We start from the raw sequence: 14,211 nt of genomic DNA, 5'->3' as shown, positions 1-14,211 counted from the left end.
ACTAATTTTTAAAAGTGCATTATCATGTATGAACAACCTTATTTCTAGCATAGTTTATCCACAAAGTCTTTAAAGTGTATTTTCTTTAACTAAAACTTGTAGCAAGTGTTGCTTGACCATGGCTGGATGCCAGATGCCCACCAAAGCTGCTCAATTACTCCCCTCTTAAGATGGGCAGCGGAGTGAAAATATAACAAAAGGTTCATGGGTCAAGATAAGGACAGGGAACACTCAGCGATTAGAAACATGGGCAAACCAGGCTCAACCTGTGGAAAATAGCTTAATTTATTACCAATCAAATCAGAGTAGGATAATGAGAAATAAAACCAAAGCTTAAAAATATCTTCCTTCCACCCCTCCCTTTTTCCCAGGCTTAACTTTACTCCCAATTTCTTTAGATCCTCCCCCAAAGCAGCACAGGGAGACGGGGAACAGGGGTCGCGGTCAGCTGATCACACCTTGTTTCTGCTGCTCCTTCCTCCACAGGAGAGGACTTCTCACACTCTTCCCCTGCTCCAGCCCGTGGCCCTTCCCACGGAAGACAGTTCTTCATGAACTGTTCCAGTGTGGGTCCCTTCCGTGGGGTGCAGTCCTTCAGGCACAGGCTGCTCCAGCGGGCGTCCCCCGTGGGGTCCCAAGTCCTGCCAGCAAACCTGCTCCAGCGGGGGCTCCTCTCCCCACGGGGCCACAGGCCCTGCCAGGTGCCTGCTCCAGTGTCGGCTTCCCACGGGGTCACCGCCTCCTCTGGGCACCCACCTGCTGTGCTGTGGGGTCCTCCCCGGGCTGCAGGGGGGTCTCTGCTCCCCCGAGGCCTCCCTGGGCGCAGGGCACAGCTGCCTCACCGTGGGCTGCCCACGGGCTGCAGGGGAACCTCTGCCCCGGGCCTGGAGCGTCTCCTCCCCCTCCTGCACTGACCTTGGGGTCTGCAGAGCTGTTTCTCTTGCATATTTTCATTCCTCTCTCCAGCTGCAGTTGTCCTCACACAGTTTTTTTTTCCTCTCTTCTTAGATATGTTATCACAGAGACAGTACCACAGTTGCTGATGCGCTCGGCCTTGGCCAGCAGCGGGTCCATCTTGGAGCCAGCTCGCGTTGGCTCTATCAGACACTAGGGAAGGTTCTAGCAGCTTCCCATAGAAGCCACCCCCATAGTCCCCTTGATACCAAAACTTTTCGATACAAACCCAATACAGCAAGACATAGCTAGAACACTGGAGCTGAGGCAATCCCAAAGCTCTTTGATGCTCAGCACTGGAGACAAGCACCAGATGTTCCCAGCCAGCTCTAATTCTGGCTGTGCCAGACACAGGCAACAATACTTAATCCCTTGTTTTTGGGTGTCACTTTCCTTATCTGCAATGATAATAAAACATTTTGAAGACTGACTAATCCATGGTCCAAAAGCAGTCTGCACATGGCAACAAAGATGGATACATCCTACAGTAGCATTAAGCACAAGGCTTATGAAGTTATTGGAGAGTTACATGACATTCAATGATACGCACCTGTTCAGAGACTTTTTCAAACATGATCTGACTTATCAGAACTATTGCAGTCTGAACACTAAACAGATCTATAAAATTTACAGGGTTGTCCAGAACCAAAGCTCCACTGCCACTGTGACCTTTTTGGGTGTTTTATATAAGCCTTCTAAAACTCATTCTCAGCAGCAGTTTAGCTGTTAAGAAGCCAGAAAGCTACAAACATTCTGTTTTCTTTTTTGCTTGGGGGGCCATCCTGTTTATTCTAAACCTGTCCCCATTTAGCTTGTTATCTTGATGGCAGGTGGATAACCTTAGTGTCATTCTGGTGACCACACAAAGTTTATCTAGATAAACTCAGAAGTTTATTTGCAGTATAAACAGGGTATGATGAGAACCAACCAACCCCAGCAGCCCACTTGTTTTGTTTACTTAGCTATTGCTCCTGAAAAACAGTAGAGGTGACTAAAACCCTGTCAGGCATTCCTTTTCCATTTGGTTTTTAAAGAGCCTTCTAATTCAGGGGGCCTTTTTTGTCCAATTATGAAACCTTTCATTCTATTAGCACTTTGCTGTAGTTTTTTCTCTAGCACAGCCACCCCTCTTTCGTTTGAGTTTTCGGACTGTGATGACCCTGATGTCTTTAAAGCTGTCGATACAGCACTGAAGAAATACAATGGAGACCAAGCAACTGGTAATCAGTTTGCTCTATACATGGTGATGGAAGCCAAGAGAACTGTAAGTAGACTTTGCGAAAAACCAAAAAATTTAGAATTGTTTATGCACTCTGAATCTGATTATCTCTATTGCGTTCATAAGAGAGCAAGCATGACAGCAAAGTGTCTTCCAGAAAGGTTTTAAAAAATCGAAGAAATGACTTGCACAGTAAGATACTTGTTACCATGACAAGCAGGGATGTATATTATGTTCTTATCAATGGGACTATGCATGCTGGTGAATTGCTTATTAATGCAAGGACTAAAGAATAGAAAATTTCTATCGCTAATACAATTTGTCTTACTAGTCCACTCTGTTTTCTCTTTTCTCTGTTGGGAATTCTACCTCTTTCCATCATCAGTAAGGTTTACAGTTGAATGGCAAAAATGCACTTACTAAAAAACCTAATTATTATCTTGACTTGGGAAGAGCTGGTATCACACACAAAAAAAAGAATGACCTGATAAAATTTGGCAATACTCTGAACAAATTGTTTGTGAATATATTTGATTGACATTAGTCCTGAGTCACAGATCTATCTAAAAGCACTAGGTGGTATTTTAGTCGAATAGGGTGACAGCTAAAATTACAGAAGAAAAAAAGAATGAAACATGATCCTTTGCCTGGAGTCCTTCTGTACAGTTAATCTAACAAAAGAGTATTTACCTCTGAGAGGCATACAAAGATGATATTACCATAATAATGACAAGCATTACTTTACCCTAAAACAACATTAGCATTTTTTTCTACTGGATTGGATTTTCACATGTAAAACACAAGAAACCCAGTGTCAGAGAGAATATTTTGCACTCCAAAATCACAAGACACTTACCTAGATAGAAAGGGGACATGAATTGTTAAATGCCTTACAGTAAACTACCCACATCTTCTGGCACCTACCCCCTGGTTTTCCTGTTTTCAAACTGTGGAGATTTTAGCACTTAATGACAAAGACTAAAATCTGGCAAACCCTCTATAAAATTAATATTAAACAAATGAACAGTCCCATTGTCTTCACTGAACTACACACATCCTTAACAACAGCCAAATGCAAACATCTTTATATCAGAGCTGTAATACCACCTTCCTTTTACTGTTGTTCCCAAAGGACAGATATAAGTTTCAGTATTTTATCTTAAACAATGTTCTACTTTTAAGAACACATATTTGTTGCAATTATTATTCATCTTTCCTTCTCTAGCTATCCATCTTTCCTTTTCTTTAAAAGATCTGAAGTGATCAATTATCACTTTGAATCATTGATCTGACTATGATGTTAAATAAAAAACAGAGAAAAGGAATCTACAATAGAGGTTTCCTCATATTCAATATTCTTCTGAAAAGAGTATAGATTTTACTCCTTGCTAGTCTCACAATGTTGAATGCATTAATTAAATAGCTGGTTATTATATATTCATGTACATTCATTATTGATAAGGTAATAAAACATAAAAGCTGACTGGTGAAAGACTGAACATGACCCAGTTAAAGGCATAGCTGTTCATAATAATAATGAAATAAACCAACAACAAATAATATACAGAAACAATATCTTTTCTCACATATTTTGTTTACTCATTGAGCTGATTTATTGCAGATTAGAATCCTGTAACAGAGAACAGAATTTAGCTCTTTTTAAAACCACATCCCAGACAGTATAATCTGATGCAGCTCCATAAATGTCAATTTACACCTGCTGAGGATTAAGTCCATTGTAGTTTTAGAAACCTTTCATCCTATTTTACAACCTTCAACCATCATACCAGGTACCTCTACACCTCATTGTAGTTGTAGCAATACACAACAAGAATTGAGAGAAAACAGAACATAACTCTGTGTCCACACCAGTGTAAATCCAGTATATTCCACCTGCATCAGCTCGGCTTCACTTTCTTGGTACCACTAAAGCAAGAATTATCATTTAATTCTTCCAGCAGTATTATTTGAGGATAACCAGTGTTAAAGTACAGCAACTGCCTGTGTTTGCATTTGAAAAGCCACATTGGCAGAACATTTTTAGTGGCTGTAAAAGATTAGTAACTTCTGGCTTTATATCTCCTCTAAAGGATAAGCCCTAGACCTTGCAGTGTGCTAATGTTACCTGTCTGCACAGGCTCACTATTCAGTTTGGCAAGGAGAAAATGCCCCCTACTGATTTACCAATGTCAGAAACACTTCCACTGGCCAGGCCAAACTTTGCTTAATACTTTGTATTTCATCTTACAGGATTCCTGAGGCTACCCTCGTGAGCAGCTCAGCCTTTAATGCCTACAGGAAAACTGCAGGCACTGCCAAAGCCTGGCTCCAGAGCATATACCCTCCTCGCCCCTTTCCCCTGAGTAGGCCGGGCAGCTTAAGTACCCTGTTACCCTAGAGTAGAGGCAGTTCGGGCACTGCCAGGCTGCCTGAGGGCTGCTGACTGCTGTTTCTGGGCTGCCTGTAGAGCTGTACAGAAGGAAAGTAGACAGATCTGGGAGGAGGCCAAGAGTGAGAGCGAGGGAGTCAGACAGGAGCACAGTCCAAGCTGGTAATTATGCTAACTATCCAAGCAGCAACCCAAATTTGCTTATCTGGAGTACATTTGAATATGAATATAAAACCTAACCATTTCTTTCTGGTTTTAAAACCCTTGGTACAAGTTAAAATGAAGGTAGTTGAGCATACCGTATCTATTGTATCAACATACTGTAATTGTAGGTAAGGGCTCAGCAGTATAATTGTGTAAGTTAATTATTGAACTAAGAAGATTTGGGAGACCTTGCAGGGAGACCAGCAGCTAATCCAAAACCATACTATAAAATCTAAGGTAACCAATGAATAGTATTTACCTTCTGAAGCTCTTATCTATTCACTTGATTCATTACTACGCAAATGATGAAATGTATATTGTTTTTATCCAGGCAGGTCCTAACACACAATTCTATGTGAAATATCGAATACTAGAAACCACTTGTGCCACTGAGGAAAACAAACTCTGGCAAGACTGTGATTACAAAGTACCTGCAGAGGCTGTAAGTATCTGTCCTCTTTAGAAGGTCTCTCCGTACAGCAGCATCAGCATCATGACCAGGACTGCAGTTGCCTGGGGAAAAATACAGTAGAGAATTCAACTCTTTTAACTGTGTTGCTTTTGAGAGCTTATAGGACTAAAGTACATACAGAAATGTTTGCAACTCTAAAGTTAACCATTATAATCATGAGTTTACCATTATAATCCTGAATATGTGCAGAAGGGAACATTTCAGCTCTTCAAGATGAAGGTTCACAATAAATTCAACGGAAGATACATGCACTGTGGGAGTGTGAGGGCTGTAAAACTTTCTATTAATTATGTATAATGGAAACCTGCATAACCAAATTGACTTCAGATCTGCACCAACAAAGATACTGACATGGAAGCCACTATGGCAGGAAAAATTACCAGAGGGCTTTTAGCAGTGCAAAGCATATCTGGCTCATGCTACTAGAGAGCACCTAGAGAAGGTATGATTGGGGCACACACACATATAGCGTTCAGGATCGCTGCACATTTCAGTGGAAGTCACTATTATTTCACACAGTACACAGTGCAAAGAAAGGGATGATGGTGATAATATCATCTGAATAAATGATTTAAATGAAATGACATGGTCATTGCTGCTTATCTTGTACTAGCAGAGAGGAAGGTAGGTAAATAAACAATTTATAATGACTATTTACAAGGATATGTTTATTTTCATTATTCTGACTGTAAACAGTAAGTTAATACACATCAATCATGATACAAAGCAATCTCTCAAATTATCTGCTCAGTTCATTCCCTGCTCTCCTCACAATCAACAAACCAGCTCCTTTTCCAGTAACAAAACAGCAGATTGGACATTACTACAAATGTACATATGAACTTGTACCCCAAACTCAATTTCAACTGTCAACTTTGTTCAATACCTAGGAGAATATATAGCACACTATTTTTCTTCAGCAAATTTAAGACAAATGCTGTCATATGTTTTTGCAGAAAACAGGAGAATGCACAGCTCGAGTTCACTTGAATACTGATGAAAAAACAAGTAATGTTTCACAAGATTGCAAAATTTTTCCAGGTATGTAACTGTTTGGGGCAGCATTCAACAAGTACATCAACAAGTATGAATGGGAAAAATATAATACCGAGACTGTCAGGTGATTTTAAAGGTGGGACTTCCTTATCATTCTATTCAGACAATTTAAATAATCTTCCAGAAGCAACTACATGTTAAAGATAGAATTTCACTTTGCTGTTATACACATACAGGCTAAGTCAGTGACGCACTGGCAGTTTCTATCTAGGGTAATGAAAACCTGCACGTGCATGTGTACTAAGTTTCTTCAAACACTGGAATTATACCAAGTTAAAATGAATTTGCTTAAGACCATAAGCATATGAGTAACTTAGAGACTAGATATAACTTGTCACACTTTAATTTTCTGTCCTTACTTATAAAAGTATAAAATTGTGCCAGAAATTACTAGGAAAACACTTTTTATAACAAAATTGTACTTAAATTTTCTCAAAATTAAAAATGACTAAATTATTTGCTAAAGTTTACGAAAACGAGTATTTACTCCCAGCTAAAGAACAACAAAAAAAAAGTTTCAATTACAAAATAAAAATCTAGCAGTGATGTAATTATGTAAGAGAGACTGTGATATCTTTTAGACCTTAGCAATAAGCAGTACTATATTTCTTGCCTACATAGTAATACATAGTAGGTTCCTTTATTAGAAAGAAATCACATTGTTTTAAAGCTTTGTAACTGAGATCTCTATATGCCTATGTCTAGTGTTCATGTACAATATACCCAAGCTAGTTTTAAAATATCCATTCAACTGGTAGCGGGAAGCTAAATGCATATTAACTAGAGAAGCATTTAACATGATTTCTGAGATGTTTGGCAGCTTATCTTTGTTTTTTGTTCTTAGTTATCGTGTTTAAAGCTTCAGTGGCTGTACCTACAGCCGGTGTCCTCCTAGGAACTGCAGTACACACAAACTCCATGTTCTGCTACTGAATAAACACCGTTTACTTCAGACACATTTGTAGGGCAATGGTGACATCTAGTTGCCAGTAAAAGATGTGAGAATCCCACAGAGAATGCACGGGAAATCTGCATTTGAATCCTTGCTTAGAAACCTAAAGAAACATACATAAATTAAATGAATCATCTATTCAGCCTCAGAAGCTCATCTCTTCTTAACAAGTTATAGCAGCTCTGAAAAAAAATACACATTTGTTCAGCACTTATGAAAATGCTGAGACCATAGTCGGTTTAGAACTGGGTGTGTTGTTGTTTTATTATCTCCTTCATGATTACTCCCTGAAAGCACAGTCACGTTTTTCTGTAACATGTCTATATTTGTCATTACTGAGTCAAAATAAGTGATGCTAGAAATACAAAGGTCCAGACTTTGTTCACGTATCCTTTAGAGAGCTAGGACTAAATAGTAATGCTTACACTGAGATATTAAAAATGTATAGAGAAGCCAAATCAAATCCAAAGGATTCAAACAGAAAGAGAGAAACAAGAGACCCGAACTGGTGAGGGATTTGCCCAACATGTTTGGTACCACACTGCTCAGCCTTCTTGGTGGAACAGTTTAATCATACTGACCCTGGACTGGTTTTCTGGCTGGTGCAAGCTGGCATAACTCCATTAAAGCCAATTTATGCCAGCTGAGGATCAGGCACACAAATTTTACTTCAATTCCACAGAGACCACATATTGTCCTACTTTCATTCTCAAGCTCGCTGAATCATGAAATTAATTTATGTACTGAACTATAAAATTAATTTATGAAAATCCAATCCATGATTACTAGAAGGGAAAGAGAGTTAATAGGATTAGTAGTAGGAAACAGAAGTTTGAGCATCACCGTCAAGCTTGTCCATCCACAGCCAATCCAGTTGGTTAAGCCTGAAGGTAACACCGAGTGGTAACTGGCAGCCATCGTGACTAGCAGGGGGAGTTCAAACAACACAGCAATAGAATAGTTCAACTACAGTCCCTAAGGAGCTCAGAGTCAGAGCAGTTCACATGGGTGAGCCAAAACATCCTGCCAAAGTCCCCATCCTGTCCACGGTGAGGACAGTAAGCAGCTGCACGCAGTGGGTATGCTTTGAAGAATCTGAAGAACATCTCCTTAGTTACAGCTGGTTCTTCCCTGACTGTATGAGAGGTGACCTTTCTTTAATGGTGTCAAAACTACATGCAAGGTTTTTCAGAGATTCATTGACTCCTGAACTCACTTGTTTCTCTGAATGAAGCTTGCCACCGAAACCCTGAATCCTCATATCACAGATGGCCCCTACAACCACAAACCAAAACATGTTTCTAAATACAATGAATGTCTTTGCAGGTCTTGAAACTGAAATGTGGGCTTTGCTGATCACTCCAATTAAAAGCAGGAAAGGTTCTTGCTCATTGAACCTTTTCTCTCATTCCCAGATAGGAAAAATTAAAACCTGAGGCTGTTTTACATGAAGTCCTATATTTTTGTTTGTTTGTTTCTTTTCCAGCTGCAGTAAAGATACCACTTGCTGAGGCTGCATGTCTTGGATGTTTTCATCCTATATCAACTGACAGTTCAGAAGTGTCAGAAATTCTGAAACAAGCCATTGAAAAGTTTAACAGGCACAGTGCTGAATCCGCCCTTTTTAAGCTTGTGGAAATAAAAGAAGCTCAAAGACAGGTTTGTGTATGATTTTCTCTAAATTTAAAACAACAAAACAAAACAAACCCAGGTACCTTAGTAGTTTTATGTACACATTTCTGATTTTAAGGTGGTTTATATTTCATAATAAAATCATATGAAATAAATCTACTATGTAGACCCTGTAAATAATTCTCTTGATTTATAAGGAATCATAAACGGTTATGTACTGGATTTTCAGAGCTGTCAACTTTACAAATTGATAGCAACCATATTTTTCTTTATCTGCAGTTGCATCTAACCAGCGTTTAGCACCAGTTTGTTTGCCTTCAGTGCTGACACAGGCATCTTGTGTCATCTCAGATGCACTTGAATATTCCACTTGGCCTCTCCCTGAAGCTCCAGCAGGAGCAGATCTCTCCTAGGTTCCGTGCCAAAACTGCCAGCCTGCACAGATGTCTCGTATATCTGCAGCCTCTCAAACAGCAGCAGGCAGCTATGTTTTTGCAATGCAATAGGACCCATATGTCAGCAGCTGTTGTACACTATAGGATGGGTAAACCCCATATAGGAAAAATGGTTATGAAAAACAAAAAGCCAGCATGTCACTTGCTGAAAGATTTCTGCACACAGGAATACCTGCTTTGCAAGAAATGACAGCTCAGGTCACAGAAATTCTGTCATATGGTATTCTATGGAACAATTATTCCCCTGTGAAAGGCTCTCCTATGAATTGGTGTGATGCTGCTAGAAAGTAAAGATTCTTACTTGGTTTTTAACTAGTATATAACCCCACACTAAATATAAATACAGTTTTCTTTGAATGTGTATGTACTTACTTAGCCAAAAAGCATCTTGTGGTATCACGTCAATCTGACCCATGATTTAATCCACACTGTCCTTTTTCTATTTACTGATGGCAACGATCCTCTTAACCAAAAGACAAGCTTACACAACGTTTAAGCCACATGACAAAATGTCACAGACAGACTGCAATCCAGCAGCTGGAAAGAGAACCATCATGTCACTTCTGGCCAACAAAGACTAGTCAGAGCCCTCCATATTAATTGATCCAGGATGAAAAGTTCCTATATTTGATTTTTATTTCCCCTTTTTAATCCAATGCTCCCTGACCCAACACTGTGCCATGCAGAGATTTCATGGCTGAGAAGCAATAGCCACAGTGAGGAAAACCGAACTGCTTCCTGAAGAGAAAGTGGAAAAAAAAGGGTCACAAATCTGGAGAAAAAAGCAGGCGAGGAAGGTAAAGCCCAAGACAGACACAATTATAGGTAGATGATAAATACAGGACCCTCAATAACAAATGATGCCAGCAGTATAAAGTCACATTATTCAGATACTGTTTTACTATGTCCCACGCTCAGGAACACAGGACTTGCCAAGCTGTATTAGTGTAGTCATCTATCTAGACCAGCTTCCTGCCACTGGGAGTAATAAGTAACAGATACTTTAGAGGAAAGTGCAAGAAGAAACCAAGTATTATGAGGCTGCAGGCTTGCCAGAAGTGGAATTCAAATACAAAGTGCACTTCTAATATATGCATGACTTTTAGTTTACTTTTTGTATCACAAGGACAAGACTTTTTTTGCTGTCCATGAATACTCTATGGCTCAGTGACTGCAAAGTGATTTGATGGATGGAAGGCACTATAATAGTTTTGCTTTCTTTCTAATCACATTTAATAGTTTAACTTCCAACGTTGTATTGTTTTACATAATGTATCTCCTAAACATCTGTTCCAGGTGGTAGCTGGATGGAATTACATAATTAAATATGAAATTGAGGAGACTAATTGCTCCAAAGACCAATTTCAAGATTTAACTCCAGAGTGCAAACCCACTTCGAGAGGTGTAAGTAATCTTCAAAATATCTTCACCAAGAAAATATCATAACATTATATCATATAACATAACATATATCATTAACAAATATTCATTGACATCTGACTCAAGAAAATATTTATAGTCTTATTTGACTTTGAATGAAGTTTAAATCTAGACATAGATAACTGTCTATTTATGCAATTAGAACATCCATGTCTTCTCCTGAATCAGTGACTAAGACAACCATGGAAATGTTTATAGATTACTCTACGGAATCTAAACAGTCTCACACAAATAATAAATCCCTTGAGAAGCTCCTATCCATATATTCAAGCTATTCAGGTACAACCCAAAAAGAGATAATCAAATTATCTCAATTTTTCCATCTTAAGACATATTTTCTAAGAAAAGTAAGTAGCTGAACTAGTACTTAACCTCTACCACAGTCCAAATTAGAGAGCTTTGAAAGAAGTTTATTAACAAACATACATACTCTAGCTAAACAGTGATGCAAACCCAGGTACTTCCTCAACTTCTCTGACCTGTAACAGAATTAAATGTACTAAAAATAGAGGGTTTGTGGCTGTCTACTCCCCTCCACCCCCTTCTTCTTAAAGCAACAGCCACCAGTGGTGGTCGTGATGGCTGCACCTGGTTTAAGTTGGACTCTAGGGAGACATGACGCAATAGATAAGGCTATAAATCTTGCTCAACAGCTGAGGGCTAGTTGAGCATGTGGCAACCAAAATATGTCTGGTATGCAAATATGACTGTAAGGCAATCACCTTACTCTATAAATAGTGGGTAGCCCCAGGGCTGATGGTGCTCTCCTGCATGGCAGCAGGCTGCACACCAGGCTCTCCCCTTGAGTAGGGACACTTCTTAAGGTTACTCCTCGAGGTTGAGAGAATCATTATCACATCAGATACTTGGTAAGTGAATTGGGAATAAGTATGCTTTAACTTTGAAATCTTAGCTAAGTGATGTAAAAGATTGAGTGCGCACACCTAATCCTTTAGACATAAACCATTGACCAAGTCTGGGACTAGGATTGGATCCAGCCACACCCAGACTCCTCTCTGACAAGGAGTTCAGAAAGCAAGGGTATCCATTCTGAACATCATGATTCAATGGAAGGGAGTCCCTGACAGTTTTGTCTGACCCTGTCCCCTATGCAGTAAAAATCAAGCATACCTTGCCATGGAGTCTTGTTAAACCACTGTCGCATTTACTATCAAACTTTGGTTTATATCAGTAAACATACTGCTGCTCTCTCCTATGAGCGAAGTGCATCACTCCATCCACAGCAGGGTTGCCCTCTCAACCAAGCTCCCTGAACCAGCTCATCAGGGGGTCAGATAAATGCTTCTGCAAATACAAGGTAGAGGGCAGGAACACAGAGTCATAATGAACAGTGGTGGTAAACGGGAGGGGAGGAACCACAGGAGTCCTGACTCGTGCCTGTTTCAGCTGTTGTGGAAGTATACTGTTGAGCGTGACATTCAAGAGCCTCTCCTGTTCAAAAACTACTCCTTGGATATCTCAAGAATGTTTCAGAAGCATTGATCAAAAAAGGAAAGAATGACAACACTGTGGTATAAAATAGGAGAGTGAGAATCAGACTAGCTGAAGCAAGTCTCTCCGTTACCTAGGCTTGCTCTTAAACCTTAAGCTCATTCACATACTGCTTTGATCATTCAGGGTTTGTGGGATTGGATCTTTATTACTTATCCTCCAAACCATTAAGCAGCCTTGCTAATAAATCATTGACAGGCATTAGTAAATATGATATTCCAAAAGTATGCTATACCTTAGAATGAACAAATTCCATGGAAGTTGTTTCATACCCTTATTCAGCTCTGTACTACTCATTCTGAAATAGGAAACTAGAATTGCACCCTGTATTCAACACGCATGTGAACCACAGAGCTATAGTGGGGCATAATGTCATTCTCCCTAACCTGGATAATAAACCTTGACTTTTTTTTTTTTTAATTACTTTTTCTAAACAACTACTAAACAGATTTTTTATGGATGACATTTTATAAGTATCTGTCATAGCCCTAAGATCTTGAATTGTTACAGTCACCGTCTTCTACAGTTGATTAGTTTCCTTTAGAGTCTTTAATAAGGGACTTCACTGAAACCATTTTGAAAATGTACATATACTTTATCAACAGGTCTCTTTATTCACTTTTGCTGATGCTTTTGAAGAACTTTGACAAATCTGCAAAATATGACTTCTGTTTACAACAAAACCCAGTTCTCTCCTTGATGTATTCGCACCCCCTAGTTCTTTCCTTATTACCATTTCTAATCACTTGAATGGTACAGATATCAGTTTTGTAGGTCTATAACCTTTTTAAAACAGAACAGGATCAGCATCTGCTTTCTTCCAGCCCTAAGATATCAAAGCAATTTTAAGCTAGTCATCTACTACAGTACCTTTAGAACACCTGACTAAATGCAAGAAACTCTATAATATTTGTTTTGTTAATTGCATAATCTTCTTTTTCATCTTTACAGTTTGAGACAGAAATTTCAGTGAGTCCTCCATAAAATAGGACTCTGGCTTGAAAACCTCCCCCTTTCCTTCTGTAATGAACACATACAAATAGTTCATTTAGCTTCTCTTTTATGGTTTTATTTTCTCAGAGTGGTCCTTTCGAACATTGATCATTTGTTGGCTCTGCAGACTGTCTTCTTGCTCTGCAGGCTTCTTGCTCCCCATATATTAAAGGAAGGAAGGAATTAGTAGTAGTATGCTTGACATTCTGTTAGCAGGAAGGTATTAGGATGTGAACTTGTTCATTATTTCTAAATAATGAGGAGCTCTTTTGGATTTTTTTTTATTCCAGCGTGTAGGTAAATGCGATGCCAAAGCATATAAAAATCTTCAGGCACAGATCATAGATACTGCAAGCCAATGCAAGTTTCCAGGTATGTCATAGGCACTATCAATTTTAAAAGTTCTGCAATTTTCTGGGCTTTACAATTGTATAAAAAAAAAAAAAAAAGACAAAATTAAAATGCAAGGGATGAAAATGGATGATAATAACAGGAGAAAGTAATTCTTCCGTGACCAGAAAAGCACGGCCTCTTAATGAAATATTACCACAGATTTTTTTTCACCTCCTACAAGTATTTCATATGCAGCCAAAAGTTACATTTTATCATTTGTATACTACCCTGTTTCTAGGACATGGAGCTAGTTGCTGACTCTCATTTGGAGATTAAAAGATACAAAGAGTATAACAATCCTACAAAAATTAATTATTTTCCACCACAATGACAAGCAAGTTAACATCACGTTGTTTAAATAAGTAACTTCTAACTTTCCAAAGGGCTCCAGTGTACTCTTTTGAAAGGCAAAGGAGCTGAGGACTTTAAGATTTTGTCCAAAATTGATAATTCACCTATTGATACTATCACTGTTTATTTCATATTGCATGGTTATATTTACATTTGATATGTTAGAGGCTTCTTCCCCCCCCCCCCCCC

General features: G+C 39.0%; 1 protein-coding gene and 1 long non-coding RNA gene across 2 annotated transcripts in view; one reads left to right on the top strand and one right to left on the bottom strand.

The window, feature by feature from the left end:
• The first annotated feature begins 2,023 nt into the window (after positions 1 to 2,023).
• The window catches only part of KNG1 (kininogen 1), a 17,773-nt gene continuing 5,585 nt past the window's right edge, over positions 2,024 to 14,211 (top strand). Inside the window, 6 exon segments of the mRNA XM_026854927.1 lie at positions 2,024 to 2,218; positions 5,098 to 5,208; positions 6,195 to 6,279; positions 8,733 to 8,905; positions 10,630 to 10,737; positions 13,569 to 13,650. Of these exon segments, the coding sequence (XP_026710728.1) occupies positions 2,024 to 2,218; positions 5,098 to 5,208; positions 6,195 to 6,279; positions 8,733 to 8,905; positions 10,630 to 10,737; positions 13,569 to 13,650 (754 nt within the window).
• LOC113483397 overlaps positions 5,195 to 14,211 on the bottom strand; it is a 30,749-nt gene continuing 21,732 nt past the window's right edge. The window contains exon 4 of the long non-coding RNA XR_003399023.1: positions 5,195 to 5,279. This is a non-coding gene — a long non-coding RNA (uncharacterized LOC113483397). The remainder of the gene's footprint in view (positions 5,280 to 14,211) is intronic.

Source organism: Athene cunicularia, assembly GCF_003259725.1.
Source record: "Athene cunicularia isolate RWA chromosome 9 unlocalized genomic scaffold, athCun1 chr9_part1, whole genome shotgun sequence".
NCBI lineage: Eukaryota > Metazoa > Chordata > Aves > Strigiformes > Strigidae > Athene > Athene cunicularia.
The sequence above is the reverse complement of the archived record's forward strand: the minus strand, read 5'-3'. Positions and strand labels throughout refer to the sequence as shown.